We start from the raw sequence: 27,066 nt of genomic DNA, 5'->3' as shown, positions 1-27,066 counted from the left end.
TTGGTGCTTATTTTCCACTCGTGAGGTTCTACCACCAGAACCTGGCTCCTACTTGGGGGCTCCTGACAGGTTAGGGCAAGAAAAAAATGATGTAATGGTGTCAGCTGCCTTACTTTATACTACTGATGACCTGACGTCAGTCCTGAAGCGACAGCAACCGACACAGAAATACTAAGTCTCTGGTATTCGGGCTGGCTGAGGGTTACCCTGGCAGGAATAACCCAAATGTGATGACTTGCAACAGTGAATATACTCGAACATCTACATTTATGGTAAGGGTACACAACTGTACTATCTGCATGGTTTGTAGTAGCAGCTCACCAGAAAAAAGGGCCAAATATATAGAACTCTGTACAGCATTCTAGTGACATCCAACAATGACAGACCCATGGCAGGTCACTACTATGGCACTATGGCAACTAAAAGGATGCCTCAATGGCTGTGATCATAATTGGCCACAGAACAGGCTAGTGTGTGCACATGCTGTATCATACATCAGTGTAGTGTGAAATGTGCAGATGGGATTATGTGGACAGTGTGCTTGGGGATGACACATTGGTGGGAATTGTCACCACTCAAGAACATAGAGCACTGCAATGCATACTTTATCTACCAGAATGTGTACTGTGTGAGCCTTCCTGGCTATGACTGATCTTCTCCGTACCATTTCTAGTATTCCTCTCAGTAGCGTGCCTCAGGAAAAATGTGCATTTTCCAGGATTTGGGGATTTCAGCCACTCCAGTTTTTTCCTACTTGCTACACATTTGCTATATTTGCCAGTGACCTGTCTTTGGCATCCATGTTCCCAAAAGACTGCCCCAGAACCACCCGGCCTGAATCCATACACTGTCCTTGTAAACACTGAATCTTCCACGATCCATCTCTTGGGCCATGGAAAAATGTTTATTTTTGAATGAGTTTTAGACTCAGGCTACTGACTTACAAAATTGAAAACAAACATCCATAGTCTAAGCAAATGTTGTCACTAATTAGTTTTCTAGTTCCACAACTGGCCAGTCAGTTCTCATATAGAATACATAGAGCAATGACACAGATACCACATGCATACTTAATTGCATGATAGTACTATATTATAATATGATGACATAAAATATTCCTGAGTGGGTCTCATATAATAGACCCAGGGGTTATATCAGGACATTTGGTAGCAGCTGTGTTCATTAACCACTTCTGAAACTATATCTACAGACTCAAGAAGAAGTGAATCTTATCTGTTACACATTTTCCTGCAATTAAGTCAAGAAAACAATAGCACAGAAAGAAAAAAAGATGTCAGTAGCCTGTCACATTCAATAATGTTAAGCATGACACAAAATGAATTTAAGGATAGTGGTGACTACATAAAGAAGAAAAAAAGAAAAGAAACCTCAAATTGATCTTCCCCCGAATTAGATTTCTGATGTCTAAACCTCACATCCGTGGTTGGTGTATCACCTGGCATAAGCTTGAATTAAATAGGCAGGAAAAGAAACTGCGATAAAAATTACTGCCTATCCAAACTAGACAATAGCAAACCATTCACAGCATGTAAGCACACAAACCTTTACATCAAAAAATGACAACACTCAGAATCATAAATGTGTATGCTTGTATGAGCAAAAACAATTTACTATGAATTATTGGTTAAAAATCATATTATTTTGATGTACATTTATTCAAGTAAGTATATGGTAGACTGAGCAGATGCGTAAAGACATTGCATAGTTTACCACGGAACATTAAATGCTAGTAAATGCAAAGTTATGTTTTCTCCTGTATCTTGTAATCATGTTTTCTTACATTTCAGCTCCTGCTCTTCCCCCTGGTCATCCATCTACTACAACAGCAGCAGCACCACCACCACCAATGTCAGGTAGTGGACCACCTCCTCCACCTCCTCCAGGACCTCCCCCACCCTCAGCAAGTGCTCCCCCACCCCCTCCCCCACTGCCTGCTAGTGGAAGCCAAAGTTCTTCAGGGGGTGAAGATTGTTCATCATCAGGATTGGCAGCAGCCCTGGCTGGAGCTAAACTGAGGAAAGTACAGAGGGTAAGACAGCGCCACTACCCTTTCAGTGAAAAAAAAAACATAGAATGTGTACAGTTATGCTTTTGTACATATTACCTCTTGAACAAGAAATGTCATTGCATTTGTAAACTCTTTGCAATATATATATTTTTTAGCATTTCTTCAAATACTATTTTAATATATTGAATAATTTATTGAATGGAGTATAGCCAAAAGTGAATACTTCAAATGTAGTTTCTAAAATAGATGTTTGACTGTTATACTATCTGTAATACAAATAGTCTGATATTGTCCATAACAGAATGTTCTAGCAGCTGCCACTATTTTTTTTTTATTTTAGATTTCAGATTGTGGCAGTTTTAAACTAAGCTGATGGGAATACACTTCTGACTGAGTTATGTAGAGCAGCAACACTGTTTCAATGTTTCAACACGGCTACACCAAATTATATAACTGATGTGACTATACCTGTGCATCATTAATATGTAACTGTTTGTTTTACAACAGCTTCAGTATTTAATAGTGTATATGGCTGCATAAAAATCTGGTGTTTTGCTGTACAACAGAGAAAGACATTACAGTGTATGATTTTGTGAATTAATGATTTTATAATTATGTTTTAATATGAACAATTCCACAAACAGTGAGTGAAAAAAATGCACCATCTTCTTTTGTATTTTGTTAACCTAGTAAATGAACCAGTCCTTCTCTAGCATTTTTCCTTCATGAAGCAGGCCAGAAGGGCAATGGTAAATGGAACACTTATGTGGGTATTTTGTTGCAGTCAATTAACCATCAGAATTCTGGTTCAACAACAAACTAATTGGACATAGTGGACAGAGATGAAAATGTTCAAGCTGGCAATGCACAAAGTCAGTTTTGACTAAAAAAAAAATGGCATGTAATAGGTTACCCCATGCACCTCCATATACCTCATCTGTACACTAATTCTGAAGTTGCACAACTGGGGGGAGGAGGTAAGGAGAAATTTCTTTAACCCCCCACAGTTCAGCAATGTCATTAAATTCAGTATATATTCTTTGATGATACTCGAGAGTTGATTTAAAAAAATAAACTATTCCCATTTCATTTTACCATGGTGAGACACAGTCATATATTTTTGGATGTGGGAAGAAACTAGACTACTCAGAAAAAAAGACTTCCAGTCATAGGTATAACATGCAACCTCCATAAATAAAGCAAGTAACCAGAGGTCAGGATCAAAGCCCAAGCTTGGAGCTGTGAGGGAGAAATCTTGCCAAAGGGCCATGTTTTTACCCTAATGTACTACTAATATGAAAACCAAAAATACTGTTACCTCTAAGCACATTATGTTTAGCATAACAATATATTGTGGAGTTGTTATAATGCTTACATTTGCAGTGTATGCTTAATCAGTAATTTTTTTCTCCACTATAAAGGTACAGCAGTTTTTATTTTTATGGTTTAAGAGTTGTGATGCAATACCAAATAGATATACACACAAAACAAAATATTTCACTTTGGTTAAGTACTGGGAATCAAACACTTATAACAATACTTGAGCATTTGTACTGCCTTTAACAACTTGGAGGCACAGAATAGTTCACATTTTCTCCCCCTTTATATCCTTCAGCTTGAGCTCTGTTCTACTTCTCTTCAGACGTCAAGAATACTAATGCTCTCTTCTTATCAGATACACCTTTGCTATACGAGTCGCTGACACTCAAGGGCCAGCACTTCAGAACATCTAGCCCTTCATTTTTAAGACTCTGCGATCATTTACCTCTAATTCCATATTTTTTTAATTTAAGAGCAGCTGTGTAAGCAATAACCCATGAATGGGTGTGGGTATCACAGGACTGACCCACAGATGGCATGGCTTGATTAAGAGCAAAGGCCAAGAGATTAAACAAAGCCAACCTTGAGTTAATCCTGTAATCGCCACACCCAGGAGTGGGTTATTATTATACAATGACATTATTTAAGAAAGAAATTGCTTACCTTTCTTAAATATTATCTTTGTATAATGGCACTGTAGTGTTCCTCTGCATTTGTATGTGTTTGCTGAGGTACTGCACTTGTTTATGGGAGGTACGTTTCCACACTTGCACAGTATAGTAGTGATGTTCAGGAAAACCAATGGCCTCTCAACGTTGCTGTTTTTTTTTCTCTCCCTGTCATTATGGGATCTTAATGCAAAAATCTAGACAAACCCCAACATAATGTGTGGACCAAAGTCCAAAGATAAGAATAGTTTTTATTGCACTTATAAACATAGAATGTTACTCCAATAGAAGGTTTTATGTTAGCATACATTTTTCTAAAGGATATGAAGTATAAACCTGAAATGTCTGTCACTGGACAGTTAAGTGGTACAAGAGTCTGCCGAGAGTTTAGGATGGACAGCGCAGAATTACAAGGAAAATCAGGTATGTTTTGTGTTTCTTTGTTTTGCAAAATGCACCTGATTTTTCTTGAGGTCTCTTCTGCCCTCTAAGCATATGCCAATAGAAAAGTCAGGACTCTCAATGATAGTTTAGCAGACAGAATTATTTTTCTATTGGCATATACTTGATTTACAACAGGCACGTTGGTTGGGCTGTCCTATCAGCAAGCATGTTTTTGAACGGCTATGTGCCGTTATAGTATAATTAGCATATACCTAAATTCCTTAACAGTAACCATTTGAAATGTCAGGACCTGCTAGAGCAAGTCCTGAAAGAACAAACGTACATATATTAATTCTGAGATGGCCATTTCTTGGAATATTCCCTTTTCTCTGAGATATGGTGATCTCAGAGTTGGTATATATAAATTTGGGGTGGGGTGTAGGAGGCTTGCCTACTTCAAAAAAGAAGTTTGAAGGAGAAGAGCATTATTCAAGGTTCACTCTTCTGCTGAATATTTCGTCTTTTTTTCAGTTTATTGCCGCTTGGCATTTTGTGTGCCAGCATTTCAATATGGAGCCCATTCTTAGCCAGCATACCTCTGAACCTGTTAGTGCAAATAATCTAGACAATGTCTGAAACAGTGGGGGGGACAAAGGCTTAAAAATAGGGGTAGATTTTAAATATTGTTCATAAACTTAGAAAGTTGCTAGAATAACAAGATTTGAGTAAGCATGCATTTTCCGAATGATTTGAAGTGTGAAACTCAAATGAAATTATCACACAGATTTGCCAGAAAAACAGAAATTTTATGAGGAACAGACCAAAAATATGAGACAAATATCTGGACATTCTGCTACAGTCTGGAGAGTTGAGAGGTATGCTTGCCAGTTCTTCAATGAGGTGACATGGATGCTTCCAGTACTTAAAGTAATTGTGATATTCCTAGTTTTATACACGGTACTTTGGCCATTAAAGACGTAGATGACCGAAGTGTGATTAACATGCTCAGTGGGATGGCTGAAACAGAATGTTCAAGATTATTTCAAATTGTATCTCAATAATCTGTGAGCACCTGACAAATAAACAACTACATAAACAACAAGGGTGAGCTTTGCATATCACTACGAATAATAATAATAATAATAATAAAAAAAAATAAAAAAAATCTCCTGTGTTCTGAATGCCAAGACGTAGAATGGGAAATTGGAAAAGTTCAAACTGGAAATGGCAATAAGAAAAATAAATGTGTCCATAATCACAGGTTTGGTGCATGGTTTACATTTATGCTACAAAGCCAGTAAAATGCTAATACAATTTTGGCTGTCATCAGATCAATGCTGGGACATGGGTGAGGGCTGAGAAGTAAATTGTTTAGAGTTTCTTAATCTCAATATGGTTAATGGGGGTGAAGCTGCCATGCTGTGAGATTATTATGACATTAATTTATTTGCCTGGACTGATAATTACAAACAGTATGTTTGCAAATGCAGTTAGCGCTCCAGCACTGCTAACTGTAGCTGGGTGAAATTCTATGAAATGTTAGACTCTCGAGTGTCTCTTAAAAGGAATTCAAATGAACTCCACAGAGATGAGGTATAACATTAAAACAGGAGAACACCTGTACAGATTTTGGACAGCTAGAAGCTGATAAGATCTTTGAAACTGAGATACAGTGTTTTGTTTGTAAGACTTTATTGTGTAAAGGCTGAAAGAAGACTTACTCTAAAAGTACTGAAGTGTACTGAGCTGTTAAAATGGCTGTAATGTGTGGCCACCAGTAGAAGGACTGCAGTATGAGCAAGTACTTTTATGTTTCCTTTTCAGCGAGTGAAAACGATTATTTTTTAAATTGCTTTTTTTATGAAAGAAAACAGAATGAAAAGCTGTGTCTGAGCTTAATGCATTTATAAACAGAGCTGGCTGGGTGTGTGAGCCAGGCTAATAACCTTCTACAGGATACCAGCTTCATCTGAATATCATAGGAACTTACTAGGCTAATGGCCCTAGGGCCCTTACAAGCCTAGCCAAGTTTTGCCCTTGTTTCCACAATCAGCACCTATTGCCCCATCCAAGAGAGACATAGGTGAACCCCCAGGGTGAATTTACGATTACCCATTCAGTCATCCAGATTGCATTTGAAGAGGGCCAGAGAGGTGCTCTGCTTGACATGAATTGAAAGCCTGTTCCACAGGTGCAGTAACCTCTGGAAGACAAACCTGTCCATCCCATAATTCTCAGATCCATTTTTCTGCACACTGTGACACCAACAGACATTGTTACAACTGTAGTTTTGTTCAAAAATGGAAAGACTTCTCAAAGCCTTAGTTCAAAACCAACTGTAACTTACAGCAGAATCAAGTTCCCATATAAAAGAACCAAAGCCCTTTGCAGCACAATATCCCATTTGGCCTTGCCAAGTAAGTATGTATCATTAAATTCCAAAAAAAAAAAAAACAAAACAAACAAAAAAAAACTACTCACCTCTGTGGTTTAGAAAGATAAAGTCCTGACTAGACTGTGTTTCAGTTAGTGGTTGGTGTCCTATTGAATTTGCAGTAAGTTGATAAGAGTGCATTTGTTTTCACCAGCTCTTGCACCAACTGAGGGGAGAGACTGACCTGTACTTACAATAATTGTACATGGCACCATGGAAAACACTCTGGACAGCATAAAACCCCTAAATGCCACATGCACTTAAAAAGCCTAACCAAGAAATTTAAGGCCACCATTAGGACTAGTAAACCTTCCCGTGTACTTAAAATTGCCATGGAGGCTAAGGATAACTACAAGTCATTCTTTAGTTAGTTTAGAAAGCTAAGCAATAATTTATACCTCTGATTATAACTTTTCCTAAAAGACACCTCATACTTAATCCATTTGATGATGCTAACATTATTGCAAACAAATTTGTAGCTAACTTCTCCCCCAAAGCTACTATTGCCACACCTATCATCCCTGATTCTCTTCCTCCCCTGCATGACCAAGGACCAGATTCTTAAGCTATACTTTAAAACCAAAAACACTGCCTCCATAGGCCCTGATAACATGGCAGTTTGTAAAATCAGTAGTGTAAAGCTTGCCCTTGCTGACCTCTTCCTTCTTAAATTATTGAACCTTAGCCTAGCGACAGGATATGTCTTCGAAATCCACAGAGCTATAGTGGTGATGTTCCTTCACAAAGGTGGACCCACTGTGGTCCCTGGTAATTACAGACCCGTGACTCTCACAAGTTGTCTAATAAAGCATGTGATGTATTATTATTGACCTCTTAAATCATGATGTTGTAAATCTGATTAATTTCAGGTAGCAACAGTTTGGCTTTGTTAAACATGGTGCATTGTTTATTCAGCAGCGGCCTTAGGTCAGCTGGTGCCCTAGGCAAAAGGGCTCCAAAGCACCCCCCCCTCACCACCCAGGTGCCCCCCAACCTGGTCTACCTACACCAAATAAATACTGGAAAAGCGCCCCTGCTGCAGTGGCGCCCTAGGCGGCCACCTAGCTGGCCTATGCCTAAGGCCAGCCATGTGTCTATAGAACCTTGTGAGCTTCTTCATACAAAATCTGCCAGGCCATGGACACAATCGCACCATCCATGCCGATTACCTCAATCTAGCCAAAGCATATGACACCATCCCAAACAGTAGAATCATTAACAAACTAATGTCCCTAAATGTTAACCCATATGTGGTAAGATGGATCACAAAGAGGCTAAAGGGATGAATACATGTTGTCAGAGTCAGTAGTGCCTTAAGAAGACAGTGACCAGCGGCATCACCCAGGGATCAATGCTAGTTCCCCTGCTTTTTGGCATTTATTTCTCTGCCCTCAAAATTGATAATGAGGTCCTCTGACCAGCAAGATTTGCTAATGATTATAAATTGGGGGTTGTTGTACAATCTTCAGCTGATACGGATGTCCTTCAAAATGAATTATCACATGTGAACTTTTGTTGCATTGAAAAATGGATTAAACTTAATGCAGTGAAATGCAACATCATTTCATTCAGTAAATGTAATATCACTAAGACTTTTTGCATTAACAACATATCCATACCACTATTTTCAGAGACAGTGATTAGGGACTTAGTCACCTGGGTTGATAGCTCGCTATCTATTGATCACATGTAGCTTTCATAGTTAGGAAGTCATTCTACATTTCTCAATTGATTGCTAAAGGCATTTCATTCAAGGCTAAGGAAGTTATTAGTTCCCCTGTACTGTGTGCTGGCTAGACCTATAATCAAGTGCAACACACCCTTTTGTATGTATCTCATTAAACACATTAATACACTACAGAATGTGCAGAGAATCCTAATAAAAGCCATCTTTGATCTCAAGAATCTTAGTCACCAGGAGAGGCCGGAAGCTTTTTCTCTCTACTGTATATTATACAGGCCCCTTAGGGGAGACCTCTGCCATGTATCCCTTGTACTCAGGGACACCATTGTCCTGGACCTTTCTACCTTCAGAAATCCAAAAGTTCTTCCAACACCGACAGTAGTGATCTAAATCTACACCAGGTCATAAATAAAACCAAACATGTGGGATAGATTCATTACCCACTGCCTCCTAATGTACTGAAACAAATTCCCCTTACATGTAAAGCTCAGTAATACCCTTTCAACCCTTAAATCTACACTGTACAATTCAATGGCTATTCTCAAATGCACTATAGGTTTCTCAGATTTTGTTCCCCCTTGAAAGAGGCTGGAAGACCTGAGTGTGTGGTTACTGGCAAGGCATCCATGTTCTTTGGTTACATAGCCTTGTATGTCCTAGAAACCTACGATCCTATGATTCTACTTGTATAGGCTCTACATTTCCTATGATGTAAGCATCAAGTGGAAGTCACAGCCATAGGAGGATTGCTAGGTCTATGCATAAAACCGTGAAACCCCACAACAGAAGCAACAAATGTCTCAGCTCCCAACACTTGCTTTGTATAGAAATGAATGGATTAATAAGGGTCTAAGAATGTGAATACATGCTCAGAGTGGGGGAATCAAACAACAAAACAACAACAGCAGAAAACAAAGTCCATCAACAATGAATTCATTAAATAAACTGTTCTATACAAATATAAACACACAGTGGAAAACATTAAACAAACCAGTTTTACCTAAAGGCTTCCTCACTGTTATTCCCAAGTAATCCATTCACAGCTTCTAAATATTTAAGCAGATCCTTACTTATAGCACACAAATATAAAATGTAGAAATACTGAATAAACTGCACCTAATCATAATAAGTTTGTGTTCAGTATGCATTACAAACTATTGTAACAATATTCATTGAGCCTCCACTGTTTTAATTGTCTACTGCCACCTAGTGGCTGGATCAGACTACTACTCATACCTGAGTCTAAACTTAAAATTTGCAGTTTAAAAGGTATATTTCAAACAAGAATACTAGGTTCTGTTATTTACTACCCATTGTATCGCCTTTCAATTGATAAGTCATTCAAACTAAACCTAGTATTTTTCAACTTATTGTCAAAGTGACAGAAGCATGTACCAGTGATGTCTGGATACATTTTATTTACTTTTTTACACTGAATACCACTAACGTGAAAGCAAAATGCATGCAGAATAGAAGTGTGCATTAACCTCCCCTCGAGGGGATTGTTGTACAATCTTACTGTGCTCAATCAAACATATTTGTGTATTCTTCAATGTCAGTGACAGTTGTCGCTTGTCCGGTCAGGATAAAACAAACGAACAGTTGTGGGTTCAGTTCAAGCAGCTTTATTACATACAAACGCATCAGGACTGAGGCTTAGTAACTTAAACTTAAACTTATAAACAGACTGACTACTGTACTCATACATGTTAAAACGTTGGCTGTTCACTCAAAATGGCATGCTGCCTGCATGTGCCCTCTATTTATACGCACGTGCCCTCATTTTGAAATGCTTCTTAAAGGCACAGCACACACACTGTTCTACATCCTCCCTCTTTAAGTAATAAGTCATGCACAGTAATAATGGCAACAATCATTGACATGCAGTTGTACAGAAGTAATCCTTTGACATGCAGTTATACAGAACTAATTACAAATGAAACAATCATGTCCAGGTTGCTGTGTATTTTACACTAGGTCTGGAAATATGACATGTTCGTGTGACATAAAAATTAGGACTGGGTTTAGCAACAGGGGCTGTCTTTAATGAATGTTAAACTTCAGGGACATCTGGGACATCATCAGGAATGGGAATAGGTACTGAGACATGTCCTTCAACAGGAACATCATCTGGTAGCGCTGAGATCAAGAGTCAGTATCACAGGTATGATACTGCAACATCGATTCAGACACCGGAAGAAGATGCCTGTGATTTCTTCTGTATTCTATACCCTCAAATTCTACTAAGTAAGATCTTGGCTCTGCACATACACCTCTCACTTGACCAATTCGATCAAAACCTGTCGCTATTTGCATCCTCACTATCTCTCCTTCTTTCAATGTACAAAGAAATTTACTTGTTTTATCATAGTTGGACTTCTAGAATAAACACTTTTTGAACAGTTGGGCTCTAAGTGCTCTGGTGTTTTTAGCATTAGGCACCAACAAACTGGAAATGATAGGCAAGGTTGTCCTGGTTTGCCTAGACAGAAGTCTCTGAGCAGGTGTGCCAAGTAAATTGTCACGAGGTATATTTTTGAGATTAAGCAAATTCAAGAAAACATTGGTGGTGTCACCCTTTGACCTCTCTAGTAAATTGCTTTGCACTTTGTACTGCATGTTCAGCTAGGCCATTTGACTGTGGGTACTCAGGACTACTGGTAACATGGATAAAGTCCCTCTCTTTTGTAAATTTCTGAAATAGCTGACTGGTAAACTGGGCACCATTGTCAGAAATAACTTTGTGTGGACTACCATGGACTGAGAAATGATGGTTCACTTTAGTAATGACAGTACTGGACGTTAAGTTAGGTAGCAGATCAATCTCAAACCAATTCATATAAGAGTCTACCAACACTAAGTAATGTTGACTATTCCACTCGAATATGTCAGTGGCTACTGTTAACCAAGGTAGTTCAGGAAACTGGCTTAGGTGAAGTGGCTCTTTTTGCAAATGCAGTTTAGTACTATTGCATACTGAACAAGATGAAAGTACTTTATTGATATCGTTTGACAGAGGAGGCCAAAATACTAGTCCACTCACCCTTCTTTTGGTAGCTCCAGAACCTGGGTGGCCACAATGCAAAATATGTAAGTACTCATGTTGTAAGGAAGTAGGAATGATAACTTTAGGACCCTTGAAAATCATACCATCTTCCATCAACATCTCATCTCTGTAAGGAAAATAAGGTTGCACTTCTGTCAGTACACAAGATTGGTTTGACGGCCATCCTACATTAATGAAGTGGTTGAACTTTTGCAAAATTGTATCAGTCTTTGTATGATCTCTTAGCTCATCAAGTCTTGTGGTAGAAAAATTACACACTTCCATAACATTAAAATCAAAATTCTCTGCATCAAACTTTTCTGTGGTATTTCTGGGTGATCTGGATAAGGTATCAGCCAGATAAAGAAGTTTGCCTTTTGCCTAGACAATTTTGAAGTTGTACCTTTGTAATCTGAGCATGATTCTTTGTAGTCTTGCTGGAACTATATGCATATGCTTCTTTAAACATAGTGACTCGAAGATGATGATCAGTGTCAATCTGAATAGCTCAGCCATAAATATAATCGTGGAAATTCAAACATGCGAACACAATTGCCAAAAGTTCCTTCTCAATTTGAGCATACTGCATCTCAGTTTGGGTAAGAGTTCTAGATGCATAGGCTACTGGACTGCCCTCTTGAAGAATAACTGCACCAAGACCGAACTCTGAAGCATCACAGGAAAGAATTACTGGTTTGTGGAAATCATAGTATCTTAACGTTGGTGGACTGGCAATTTTCAGTTTCAGGTCATCAAATGCTCTCTTGTGTTGTTCCAACCATGACCAGGGTAACATTTTTGCATGTAAGCTCTCTTAAGGGAGCTGATAATTCTCTGAAGTCTGATATACATGCCCAAATAATTAACCATACCAAGAAATTGTTGTAAGGCTTGGACATTGTCTGGAGCTGGCATCTCAAGAATGGCTGTTTGTTTGGAAGATCTGATCTTAAGCCTGAACTGGTAAATAAATGACTGACATAAGTAACTTCTGGTAGCCTGAATTTACATTTTAGAGGACTGAGCTTTAGATTCACCTCACATGCTCTTTCCAGAACTTTCCTGAGGTTTCTGTCATGCTCTGCTTCACCATTGCCTCAAACAAGTAAGTCATCCACTATTATAGCACACGGATAACCTGAAAAAAATTTGTTTCATTGCACGCTAAAATGACTTCACTGGCAGAATTTATTCCAAAAGGCATTCTGAGAAATTTGTAGTCAGTAGGGAGTATTTGGGATCAAGCATTACGTGCCAAAATCAACTCTTCACATCTAAGACAGAAATAAACAGTGGCATTTGGCATGAGGGTAGCAACGTCCTTGACTGTAAGCATAGGATGGTGGGGGTCTCTTTATTGCTTTGTTCAAGTCTCTTGGATCAATACATATTCTGATTTTATCTGTGCTTTTCTTATGAGAGACTACCATGGAAGACACCCATTCAGTTGGTTCTGTAACTGGACACATCACACCTTGCTGCACCATTTTATCTAACTGGACTTTGACTCTGTCCTGCATAGCTGTCAGAACTCTTCTCTCTGGTCTGACCACTGAATTGACCTCTGGGTCTAATTTCATGGAGTACACAACTGAAAGTTTACTTAGCTTGTCTTCGAAAACATCAGCGTACTCTGTGAAAATAGCATCTGTGAAACTGAACTAGGGCATGTGTTTACATGATAGACTTATTTGGTAAAAGAAAGCAGTTTCATTTTTAAACTGTCTCTTCTTCTGCTTTTCCCGGTTAGGGGTTGCCACAGTGGATCACCTGTCCACTCATGATTGGCAGTGGAGTTTTACAGTGTCGATTTGCCAGCCTGACGCCCAACTTTCCACAGAAGGCACACACTCACACCTAGGACCAATTTAGAGTGTCCAATCCACCTACAGCATGTCTTTGGGATGTGGGCGGAAACCAGAGCACCCGGAGGAAACCCACACGACCACAGGGTGGACATGCAGACTCCACACAGAAGGCACCCCTGCCGAGGATCGAACCAGAGAACCTCTTGCTGTGAGGCGGCAAAGCTAACCGCTGCACCACCATGGCCACCTATTTTTAAACTGTCTCTAAGACCTAATAATGACTGCACAGGTGTTTTGACTACATAAAACTGCAAACTGAATAGCATCAAAGCATTACTGAGCCTTCAGTTTGAATCTCTTCACCTCCATAAGCAGCAAGCTTCGCACAATTGGCCAAATTAAGTTGTTCACCAGGTCTTACTCTAGCAGATGTTTCTACTGACATAACATTGCACTTTGAACCAGTGTCCACTTTGAGCTCTGTGGGTTTGCCATTAATAAGGACAGTACAAAACACTTTGTTTTTTGCCAACAAATCTACTGCATTAACATTTTCACCAATCACTGATACACCATCTACATAGATAGTAGAGTTGCAGTTTTCTATATGATCAACTTGCTTTTTTGAGTGACTTATAAATAAATAAGGCTTGCTTGATTTACAAAGCTTTTGAAAGTGGATTCATTTTTTTATACCTGTGGCATTGCTGACCATATGCTAAACACTTTTCTCTTTTGGACTCATGATTGGCACCACAATTATGACAGTTAACAATGAGACTTGACTTGGGTTTTACTGACTCATCCTTGTGCTGCACTGAGCATATCTATTTTTACTGAGCTAGTCTTAGAACTTGTTGGAAAGGTACAGGCTCTCCCTGGAAATCCCACTGGGGCTGCAGCTGCCATGTGCTTAGGACTGTTTCTGTTAGTCACATGCTGCATGCTATCTATGTTTGCTCTAGAAGCTGCTGAAACCATGCTCTTATCACTTTCAAGCATGTTTGTGTGCCTCTCTGTAAGGTCGTGTATCCAACAGATCTCTATGGCTTTGCTCAACGTTAAATCATTGTCTCAAAGCAAAATCTTTCTCACTGCAGCATTATTAACACCACACTCAAGCCTGTCCTTTGTCAACTCATCTTTCAAATCACCAAATCTGCACGTCTTAGCCTTGTTTCTCAAGTCAGTAATGTAAGCAGCAAAAGTCTCTCCTGGCTTTTGGTCTGTTGTATAAAATAAGTGTCTCTCCAATTTATCTTTTGTCTGGGGGTTACACATTTCTCTAAATTTACATTTCAAGAACTCAGGGTCCTTCCTTGATTCAGCTTGTACAACAATGGTTTTCCCCCATCTTCTACATATACTGCTGGTGCATATACAAATTAATGCTCTCTTTCAATGGCTTCTGACCCCCACTACATTAAGCAGAATAAATGCCCTTGTATGTGCATCTTTGTGAGAAAAAGCTGCTTATATGAAAATATCATATTCCTACTCAAATACTCACCAATTCTCTGCAATATTATGATCAAACACAAGTGGACCAGGTCTGCAAAATGCTTTGCCATGCCAACACACAGTACTAAAGACCCTTGGAGTTATGTACGAACATACACACATATACATCAGAAATTCATGCCAGAAACTTGTAATTATGCTCAACAGCACAATAGACTCTCTGAAATAACTGCACTTTGCAAAATAGGTTTCAGTAAGCAAATAGTTAACCATATAAAGGCTATGTATAGGAATAACTGTAACAATGACAGTGGCTAAGTTAATGTGCCACAAATACCTTACTGAGATGGAACTAATCCTGCACTAGTCTCTGCATTTGTGAGCTTCTCAAATAGTAGACAATACATAAAGTAAAAGCAGCCTATTAATTAGTATGACATCTGGATTTGAATCAATACCAACAAAGTTAATATCTTTACATTTCAAAAAATATTTCAGCAATGGTTTGTCTGTCTTTTATATGTTTCATGATCCATGTGTCTGCTGAATAATTGTTGTATTCCTTTGAAACCATTTTTTCAAGTTATTTGCTCTATTTGTTATATGTTATTGACATCTTACTATAATTATACCTATGGCCCTGGTCATACTTGAAAAGGGTTCCTTGGACAGACCACCCACCCAGTTTACAAATGGTAAAATAAAATACAATAAAATAAAATAAATCAAACCATACATTAAGATTATATTTCCTACCTGAGGCCCTGCTATCTTGGCTCAGCTAGGGATGAATACCACTTGTTAGTGTTCAATGCTTTTATGCAAGGTCTTTTTTCAACTAGTGTACTAGTAGTAAGATTTTAGTTGCATGGAATTTTTCATTAGGCTAAGAAGTACTTAAATCCCAATAGAAACTCACTAATTTTTTTGTTGTGAAGCTAAAAAATAATGGCAACATTTTCAGAAAATAATCCAGTGCTTTCTGTAGGTAAAGCAATCAAGACCTTTTTCACAACTGCTAAATACCTCGTAGCTCAGATGGGAAGGTATTTTACCAGAGAGAAACCTGGGCAGGTTAACAGTTACTGTTCATTTTTAGCCTCATACTACTTGTAAATCTGTTTCTTTTTTCTTTGTAAGGGAAAGGTAATTAAAATAACATTAAATTAAATGTAAACATTGTAGAAATACTGAATGAACCACGTTTAATTATAATAAATATACTCCTGAATATTAGTAATAGTTTTTGTACAATGTATGTTACAAACTATTTGAACTATATTCATTGAATGTCTACTGTTGTCATTCCCTAGCTGAACCTACCATCCACTACTGCCACCTAGTGGCTTGCTCAGATTAATTCAGGACAAGTGCTACTAATACATGCAAAGCCAGAATTGGTCAAGATACCCATTCCTTAGGTGTTTTACATTTATATATATTATATATATATATATATATATATATATATATATATATATATATATATATATATATATATATATATATTTATGTAGGTGGTGATTTACTGGCTGAATCTTTCCATCACAGAGATAGAAGCCAGCCAAGTGGTGAACTTCTGATTACCCATCCATTGGTCCAAGTTGCACTTAAAAAGGGATAGGGAGAACTCTGCTTCACATAGATGGGGAGCCTGTTCCAGAGAATTGGAATTCTCTGAGAAACAAACTGGTCTCTCCAACATGTTCTATTTATATCACAAAAAGAAATGTAGGCCTTTTAATCTAGTAGTTCTGATGCTGGTTGTTTTGCAGATGTGCAAAGGTTTATTCAAAACAGGGACCAATGATCACCTCTCAGATATCTGTATGATACCAACAGACAGGATTTTGAGGTAATCAGTGTAGGACATTGTGTTTACTCTCTCTGTTTTTTTTTTTTGAAAGGAACCTGTGTGGATATTCTAGTTGCTGCATGTGTCTGGTCAGGGATATACCAAAGGGGGCATTAAACTCTATGATGGGTCTGATGAGGGCCGAGTACAGTGGTATGATGACATCTCTGGACCTAGATGCTATGCCCTTTCTTATAAGTTGAGCAACATACAAGGATTTTCTTATTAACTTGGACGCATGTTTGTCAAGGTTTAGATTACTATCTACATGGGTTCCAAGATCCCTGACTAGTGAATCAACTTTTAAGGGTGTTTTACTGATCACATAGTTACCCAGGGTGGTAGACTTCACAAAAGGTACTATATTGCATTTCTTGGTATTGAGTTTTTAAGATGGCTTTGGTACCAAGCGTTTGTCTATATTAGACCTTCCTGAAGGGTGTTCTCATCTTGAGGGAATTCGATGACTTCTTCCAGTTTGCATTCATCTGCAAACTTGATTAGACAAAGGTCTTTGACATTGGCTTTGATATCTGAGAAGTAGATGCCAAAGAGGAATGGGCCCAGCACTGAGCCCTGGGGGACTCCACTGGTGACTGGCCTCTTTGTGGAGGTGACCTAACCAGTTCTAACCTCCTTGGTCCTACCAGTGAGTCAGCTAGCTATCCAGTGTGTTGTAAAGGGATTTATTACTAGTTTTGTAAGTTTGTTGACAATGCCCAAGTGGGGCATTATATCAAATGCTTTAGCCAGATCTAGGTAGGCAGTATGCACTGTTTTCCCATCATCTGTTGCCTTAGTGACCTTTTCGAAAATGTCCACCAGATTCAGTAAGCATGACCTTCCTTTGACAAAGACAAACCTGGATGGACCCAGTGTCTGGAGGTCTCCTATATCCTTGTTGATAATTTCCATGATAATTTTTTCTCTGGCTTTGCAAATAAGACTAGTCAGACTAATGGGTCTGTAGTTTCCAGGATCCATTCATGAGACACGAAGCCTGTTTTAACACTGTAGCTAAATAATGACTCCAGAGGTCCTGATAAGTCATATTTTAGACTATTCAGGAGGCATCCTGGGATATTGTCAGGGCCCATTGAGGTTGTGTTCTTGTCTTTAGTGAGTGAAGCCAGTACATGCTCCCTAGTTATAGCTGGAGGGGTTATGTTTGAGGGTATTTTTGAGGGGATGGTTGGAAGTGAGAGATGGTTAATGCTGGAACTGAATTTGTCCACTAACAGGTTCGCCATATCTCCAGGCTCAGTGAATGTGGGACTACTAACCTCCAGTTCAACACATTGCAGTGTGCTGCCCTTGAACGTTTCTGACATAGCTGTAGAAGGCCTTATGGACCTCTTAGCTACATATTTACTTTGATGAGACAGTTTCTATCTTTATAGGAATTACTCTTCCTATTTTTTCCATAATTCTTTTTCCTTTCGTTGTATATCCTGTTTAATTTGGAATGACACCAGGGTGATTTGTTTCTAGGGCTAGTTATGAGCTTACTTCTGGTTGCACAAAGTTTCTGTCAGCAATTCAGCATAGGCTGCTATGTTTTTGGGGTTTGGATGGGCACTGATTTTTTGACAATCCATCACTTAATAAAAGATAATTCACCTTGGAATATTTCCTAACTGTTACTGGTTTTAATGGGATTAAGGAACTGATTTGATTTTGAAAGAAACAGCTTTATGGCCAGACTTTGCCAGGGAGGATGAGACATGGGGGTGGGGGGAGAGTGCAGCGTTTTTGTAAGAATGAAGTCCAGTATGTTGGAGGCTCTAGTGGGCATATTCGCTATTTGGTCAAGGGTGTTTGTATATATGAAGTTCATGAATCTCTGTGTCTGTAGATTTCAGGCTGTGTAGATTACCAGTCTATAGGGGGTAATTAAGTCTCCTATGAGTAGCGTGTTAGGTTGGGTGGTAAGTGTCTCCAGTAGGTCCAAGTATGCAGTGTGAACTTCTTGGGACATGGACAGTGACCTACAGATGGCTAGGATATGGTATGGGATTTTCTCTATGGTGATCTACACATGGAGGAATACCAATGCATCATCCTGTTTGACCACCCTAGAGGTGTGCTTGTTACTGATGTACATTGAGGCACCTCCTCCTTTAGCCCTTGTCTGTGCACCTACTGGTCTAAAAGTATGGAAGGCACAAAAACCTTGCACTGCCAGGGTACTCTCTGCCACTTTATACCATGTCTCTGTAACTGCACTGATGCCTATATTCTTGACTGTGAAGAGTGCTTGGACGGACTGCAGTTTTTTATTTAGGCTCCTGGCATTGAACAATATCACCTTCAGGTTCAATTGAGCTGATTTTGCTATGGCAGTAGATTGGTCAATTTGGCATTGCCTAAAAAAGGCACTACGTGGATGGATAAAGTTTTAGCCACTATTCAAAAGCCTAGAAGGAATAGGTGCAAACCATCCTTAGCAAAGCAATATGGTCTGTTAACCATATACTCCCAAGCAGACTAATGTTTGATCCTTTTAGAATGACACCAGAAAGACAGCAAGTTGTTGAACTCCATCATTTTTTGTTCATATTGCGGCATCTTCCTCAGTAATGAAAATATGCTGCTGATTCAGAGATGTACAGAATGAAATCTCTATAATGACTCTTCTCATATAGTCCAGGAGGTACATCTCAGGTCCTTCACACCTACATGGACTATGATGTAATCATACTGGTATCCATGGCATAATGACTCGAGCACATGCATGGTTTGGCAGATCCTGGCTTCAGATAAGCAATTAACAGTTAGCTTCTCCTTGTCCAGCCTGGTTAGAGGGGCATCAGTATGCGTTACAATGGATTCCCTTATGATAAGAGTCCTGGGAAATGAGTTTGCTTGCCTTATGGACTTAGTGTTTGGGGCTCCAATAAGTGTCACAGTATGTGTGGTGTTAGATGTTGTTTCTTCTGAGTGCCTTTGGACTTGCTGAGGCATAGCTTTGACATCAGGTGATCTAGGCGATCTTTTTGTTTAGGAATATTGCTTTTTAGTGCCTCAGCATACATTGATCTATGTGTGCTTTGTATAGTGTATATACGAGGTAGGTGCTGTGTGCGAAGTTTCGACAACCTGATGCGTACTTGTATGCGGGCGTTTAGCCTATAGTGTTATTGAGTAAGTGCACCTCTTGCACGCTGTCTCTGCTTCTTTGAGGATGAAGTGGTTCTCAGTAAACATGAGACAGCTGCTACATTGTCTCATGATGCCTATATCCACCAAGCTGATTACAGAGAAGTTAGGAAATTGCATATCCATATTGTCTAGTCCTTTGATTTCTGAGCAATAAGGGGGTGTGGTGTGTTGGGGTTAGATGGCCATTAAGGGTGCTTTGTTGGAGCAGATTGTGTTAAACAGCACTAAATTCTACTAACTTTAATGTCTGTACAATACTGAATTCAGCTAAATCTCTAGGTATTGACACTTGACTCCCAACAAGTTACTCTAAGCTTGTTGGCACACAAGGTATTTGCAATACAGGGTACAGCTTTATCAACCATTCTGTCTAGGTGTATGCTACTGTAGAAGGCACCACTAACTCACACAAATACACAAATTTAGAGCAGCACAGAAAAAACAGAAAACTAACTAATGAGTCTTCTGGTCAATAAAATGACTACACTATGAGTCCTTTTGTGTATTTCCCTACCCATATAGACCAGGCAAACACCTCCTGCCACAAGATTAATAAACCAAGTCCTCCTAATGTAAAAACCCAGTAGAGGAGACCCACAAGTGCAATGCTACCACAAGCCACTTAAACAACTAGCTGAAAATCCCGTGTTGGCACAATTTCAAGACATTCTTGCAGCGGTAACAGTGAGTGGAAGAGAGTTTTTTTTACAAAAAAAAAAGAAAAAAACACTGAAATGCACACATACAATTAGGAAATGGTAGTGATCACTCAAAATAACTTGTTGATTTAGCAATCAAAGTTACTTAACTTTGCCTGGATAACACTGGATATAAGTAAAACACTTCTGGAATGCAGGCTAGGACACCAAGCTTTGCTGAGCTCCTGGAAAATGATATGGTATGGAGCCATATTCTTCATAATCATCTGGTAAAGAACAAGATGAAAGAAAATGTAATAAATTATTTTTTCTGGTGGGGGTTCTGTACCGGAATGTGTCACGTGTCAGCCTACTTCTCTCCAAAAATACAATATAAATAAGAGCAGGGCCCCATTGATATCAATGGCAATAAACTCCATCTGAAACAATACCTAGTAACCTCACTGCATATTTTCCTTAGTCATGTAGGACTACCAATATGTATTAGCCATAACATACCTGGAATGCATCCCATTTTGGACAGCAAACACTAAAACTCTTGTGTCATTGTCAAAAAGCTGGTCTTAATGTGCATCTAGGTTGATATGCTCATATAAATCTAAAATAGACATGCTAACCCTGGTCCATTTTATGTCATGGGTAGTAGCAGCTTATATTGTGAGCTAAAGGTCAAACAAACATCTACAGTGGATATAAAAAGTTTACACACCCCTGCTAAAATGCCAGGTTTTTGTGATATAAAAAAATGAGACCACAATAAATCATTTCAAAAGTTTTCCCACTTTTAATTTGACCTATAACCTGTACAATTCAATTGAAAAACAAATCTGTTAGGGGAAAAAATATAAAAAATTTAAAACGTACAATACACTGGTTGCATAAGTGATAGACTCCTACCCAAGAAGACTGAATGCTGTAATTAAATCAAAAGGTGCTTCAACAAAGTATTAGTTTAAGTGTGCACACACAACAAAGTATTAGTTTAAGGGTGTGCACACTTACACACACGTCAGTATATCACAAAAACCTGGCATTTTAACAGGGGTGTGTAAACTTTTGATATCCACTGAACCTACATCATAACCTTATACTTAAAGTTGTACTGGCAGATGCTTCTCATGGATAGAAACTGTAAAGGTTGCCTTTCTTTCTTTTTTTCATGTAAGGTGGTCTTTTCAGCTCAGATTTCTCCAATGAGGATTTCCTGTGGCTGCTTGCAACATTCCAGTAGTTGATGGACAAGTTCCTGTCATATGCAGCCTTTATGAAGTTACAAATATTGATGACATAATCAGCTTTATTCAGGTTAGGTGCTTCATCTTCTCAAAGTTCATGCACTGCTCAACACCCTCTGGAGTGACCAATGCAGCAAGTGACACTGGCCTTGAAGTGGCTCAGTACTCGGGCTATATTGTAGACAACATCCACAACTCTTATCATCTGCAGTGACTGAGGACACTGGATTCTATGTGTACCCTTGAATGTGGTCATATCTTACATGAAACAGGAGTTTATCAACAGGATGGACACTAGAGATGTGTTTTCTTGTGGCTGTACTGTCCCAAACTGTTGGGGACAAAGAATATCCACTGGTGTAACTGACCCAGAAGTTATCCAAAATGGAGATGTAATACCCTGTGACTGAATGAGATTACCTGACTGTTAAGTGGGCTTTGGATGTAATGTTTTACTTCTCCATGTTTGGATAGCTAATCACACTTCTCTGAAAATGCCTTAAACAGCATCAGGAAAGGGACCCACAGATTGCCTAGTGGGGGCTGACTTTACATCATTTTACCTGCTTACTTTCTGATTTGATGGGGTCAGCTCATGGCAACGGTTATGGCCTTGTTGTATTCAGGCATTCCTTGCTTTTAAATTTGAAGTTTGTAGTGTAGGGTCTGACCAAAGCATTGAAATGATTTTTTTTCCTGGACCTGTCTCTCAAAGGGTTAATGGAGTGAATTTACCTTGCTGTAGGTTGATTGTTTACTCTTATGCTTATTTGCCAGTTCTGAGTCTTAACGATGGTAGGTTTCTGGAGACTGTTAGTTCAGCAATGAAGATGAATCTTTTAATAAGAAATTATGTTCCACACCAGAGGTCAGCTCCTCGTTGGTCATATGCGACCACAAGCTAATCACCCTAGACATCCACATCCTGCTTCCACCCCCATTAGGAAAACAACTGTAAAAAATTTCTCCAAAGCCAACTTCATGCTTCTTAAGACAGAAGTGGCAAACTTCACGACACCCATGCAGATGGACAATAGAGGTATGACTGCTGAATCCTACACAAATGCACTTTATAAGCACTTACACGAGTGCATGAATCGTGCCATCCCTAACAGAACCAAGATGCTATCCTCCAAAAAAAGGAAGCCAATCTGGTGGTCTTCTGCCGTAAACAAACTCTACAACAGAAGAAGGAAACTGTTGCAAAAAAGAGTAAAATCCCACAATTGCAGGAACTCCCTGGTCATCCTCAGTAAGAAGCTGAGATCCCTCCTAAAATCCTCCAAAGCTAGTTATGAAAACAAAATTGCCACTGATTCTAAAGACAACCGCAAAGCATTCTATAGCTATGTCAAAATTCTCAATGGCAACACTCAGATCTGCTCTGACTTACAGCACAATGACACTAAATATACATGTGGGGCCAGCCGGGCCAATTTAGTAATGGCGCACTGGGAAAGAAAATTTATTCTTAACAATCCCCATCTGATGTCCAAACCTATATATTATACTCGTTTTTTGGACGATATTTTTATCCTCTTTAAAGGTGATGGAACACAGGCATGAAACTTTGTTGATTATTTAAACCATACGACTGAGTTTCTTGACTTTACGTTTAATTTTAACTGTGACTCTATTGACTACCTTGACATTAGGTTAACTAAGGATGTAATGAACAATATATATGTGTCCAAAATTTTCAGAAAGGACACTTATTGTAACTCATTTTTTCACTTTACAAGTAGTCACCCCTTTACACAAAAACGCCCTATTGTTAAGGGTCAACTTATTAGAGCAGCTAAAATGGTCTCCTTGGAGGCCGATTTTATTGCTGAGTGTGAGTTACTGAGTAATATGTTTCGACATCGGGGATATCCAATCAACCTGTTTGACCCACTAGTTGATGAAGTGCAATATAAAAGGCATAATGGGTTAATTAAGCACATATTGAGTGATTCAGGGGTGACCATTGAAACTGAACAAATAGCCACTGGTTCTAACTCTGGGTGTTTCAGCCAGGAGTTGATTTCGACTAATTCTACTATGATGCCTAACTATAGAACTAGTTTTATAACTACATTTTGTAAGGACAGTGATAAAGTTAGATCTATATTATATAAAAACTGGGACTTTATCAGCAATGACAAACTTTTAGCTGTAAAATTAGGAAGTGTCCCCAAATTCGTGTTCGGAAGAGGTCTCAACTCAAAAATTTATTAGAAAGGCATGAACTAACAAATGTGAACAGACATGCAGGGATGTCTATGTGCGGTATGTGCAGGTTGTGTAAATTTATTGAGTTAGGTAAAACATTTACAATTAATGAGAGGAAGTTTGAATTAAAACACAAACAATTGTAACTCAAAGTTTGTTGTGTATATTGCCAAGTGTTCATCCTGCACAGCTTTCTACACTGGAAAAACGGAGCGTCTCTGTGACAGAGTGTATGAACACACTCATGCAATTGATACTAACTAAAGTGACAATTCTCTTGCTAAACATTCACATTTGAGTGGGGGACATACGTTTATGTTCAAGGCAATAGACCAAGTCCAGGTAGATGTTAGGGGTGGCCCATTCAACTTGCTTTTAGAGGAACGTGAATTAGCCTGGCAGCTGAGACTGAATGACTTTTCTAGTCCAGGTCTCAATGAAGCATGTAACATCACCTGTTAGCTCAAGTTAAAAAGTTTAAACAGATGATGCTACATTCGAACTTGTATCTTTTTAATTTTTTAACACTTTTTACTTTTTTGAAAGTGTATAGAATGTTCTGGATTTGCTACATACTTATATCTTACTGAAAAGTTAAGTGTATCTAAATTGCATAAATATGTTAGTTGTTTCCCTTTAAAAATATGTGTTAATACAGTCCTGATTGTTGATAGGAAGTTTCAAACATGTGATGTTATTTACATTTGTTATTTAAACATGTTTTGAAGTTTTTTATTTGATCTGATGAAGTTACTGTATTAACAGTGATGAAAAGAGCTTCATTAAATTCTTTGTGCAACGTAAACTCTCTTGTGTATACCTTTGGGCCATTGGATTTGTTGGACTTGTTCGATTTGGTTTATCTTTGTTTGGAGAATCTACACCAGTTTGTTTCACTAAATATACAGAACCAACTGATATTGCCAACATCCTGGCAGATAGGTTCAGTGCTAACTTTACCCCCCTCTCACCCCCTAAAGGGCCCATCTTTATACCGGAAGAATGCAAAGTTCCTGTAATCATGGCTGCACAGGTAAAAACCTCACTCTCCAAAGCCAAGAACACAGCATCCATGGGACCTGACAACATCCCAGGCTACCTTCTACACGAACTACAGAATGAACTGGCACCCCACCTAAGTACCATGTTCAATCATCGCCTCAGCTCAGGCTTTGTGCCCATTGAATGGCACACTGCAACGGTTATCCCACTCCACAAAGGGGGGGGGCACAAGAGACCCCAGGAACTACCGCCCCATTAGCCTGACGAGCTTGGTCTGCAAGACCATGGAACGTATCATCATGGAACTCATAAACAAAGACAATGGAGATCTCCAAACTCTGGACCCCACACAGTTCGGGTTTGTAAAAGGAAGAGCATGTCTCTTAAACCTGATAGACTTCTTTGAAGCAGTCACCAAAGCCATAGATGAGGGTAAGGTGGTTCACACAGACTATCTAGATCTTGCCAAGGTGTTCAACACCATCCCCCACTCTGGAATTATAGATAAACTCACTAAACTAGGTATAAATCCCTATGTCACAAGATGGGTTGCCAACTGGCTTACTGACAGAACCCACACTGTAAAGTAGCAGACTCCAAATCAGACTTCAGACCAGTGACAAGTGGAGTACCACAGGGTTCAGTCCTGAGTCCTCTCCTGTTTGGTATCTACTTGTCTGAAGTACAGGTTAACACAGAAGGTCTTTGGCTAACTAAATTCGCAGATGACTGCAAACTAGGAGCCATAATCAAAACTCCTAACAACGTGGACATCCTACAAAAGGGCCTCATTGAGACAGATGCCTGGTGTCAAAGCCATGGTCTCAAGCTCAATGCCAAAAAGTGTATTGTCACCTCCTTTGGTAAAAACTCTGTACCCATGAACTACTACATAGGCGGTAGTCTACTTAACACCAAAAGTGTGATAAGAGACCTTGGGACACAGGTGGACAGTAGTCTCTCCTTTGATAATCACATCGCTACAGTGGTCAGAAATCCTTCTACATGGCACACCTCATCACAAAAGGTTTCTCATCCAGAAAAAAAGAGGTCATTGTTCCCCTCTACTCTTCATTCATTAGACCCATTATAGAGTACAACGCCCCTTTTGGTATGTACCTCACAAGACATCTACAACAACTGGAAAGGCTGCAGAAATACCTCACAAAGAGGATCACTGGCCTCAAACAGATGCCCTATGCAGACCTACTCAAAAAACTTCAGCTTTACTCCGTCGCATATCGCCTACTCAGAGGCGATCACTGCATAACATACAAAGCTATGTCAAACCCAGAGCTGTTGGACATGCTCCACTTAAGGAAATCCCAATTCCTCAGAGCTACACGCTCTAGGGACCTAAACCTTGTCACCACGATAAACAGAACATGCTGGAGGGATAGATTCCTGTCCGAGAGACTTCCCATACTCTGGAACAGACTACCTATCTATGTCAAACAGAGCTACTCATTAGCACTCTTCAAGAAAAATCTTGATGACTGGATGGGTAATAGGAAATTCACTCCGGGGATCACTTCTGTGGTTCTGCTTGACAGGGGTACAGGAAAATAATTTTCTTGGGTGGCGAAAGCCAGGGTACCTTTTTGACTAGGCTTGTATAGGCCCTAGGGCCAGTAGCCTAGTACCTACCTATGAATCTATGAACCTATGTGAGTTGTCAGAAAGTCATGTTAAACTTGGAAAATAATCCACAGGAATGATGCAGAACTGAGACAGAGTGCTAAAATAAGAAAACACCAGTAAAGGTTTTGGATAACTTGAAGCTGCTGACTTTCTTGTACCACAGGTAAAGTGCTTTGTGTGAAAGACTGCATTTTGTAAAGTATAAATTAAGTCAAACTCTGCAGGATATAACATAAACTGAATTGTTGTGGTGTTTGTAAGGTGCATGCAACCATTTAAAAAATGGCTGAAGTTTTCTCAAGTAATTATTATTTATTTGTTTGTATTTTGGGAAAGTCCTGCAGAGCATATTCCATTTTTAGAGGAAGTCCATGTAGAAAATGTCCAGCTGGTAACAGTAACAAATAAGGCGTGCATAAAACACATCAAAAGATGTAGCATTGATATAGAAGATATAATCTTAA

At 39.1% G+C, this 27,066-nt stretch overlaps 1 protein-coding gene across 10 annotated transcripts in view; it reads left to right on the top strand.

The window, feature by feature from the left end:
- Positions 1-27,066, top strand: part of EVL (Enah/Vasp-like) — a 1,573,360-nt gene that overhangs the window by 1,328,626 nt on the left and 217,668 nt on the right. For all 10 annotated transcript variants that reach the window (XM_044075040.1, XM_044075035.1, XM_044075032.1 and 7 more), the window contains one exon: positions 1,809-2,050. In XM_044075040.1, coding sequence (XP_043930975.1) covers positions 1,809-2,050 — 242 coding nt within the window. The remainder of the gene's footprint in view (positions 1-1,808; positions 2,051-27,066) is intronic.

This window comes from Protopterus annectens, chromosome 6.part0, assembly GCF_019279795.1.
Source record: "Protopterus annectens isolate FY-2018-M chromosome 6.part0, PAN1.0, whole genome shotgun sequence".
NCBI classification, from domain to species: Eukaryota; Metazoa; Chordata; order Ceratodontiformes; family Protopteridae; genus Protopterus; species Protopterus annectens.
This window is presented reverse-complemented; position numbering and strand designations above follow the sequence as displayed.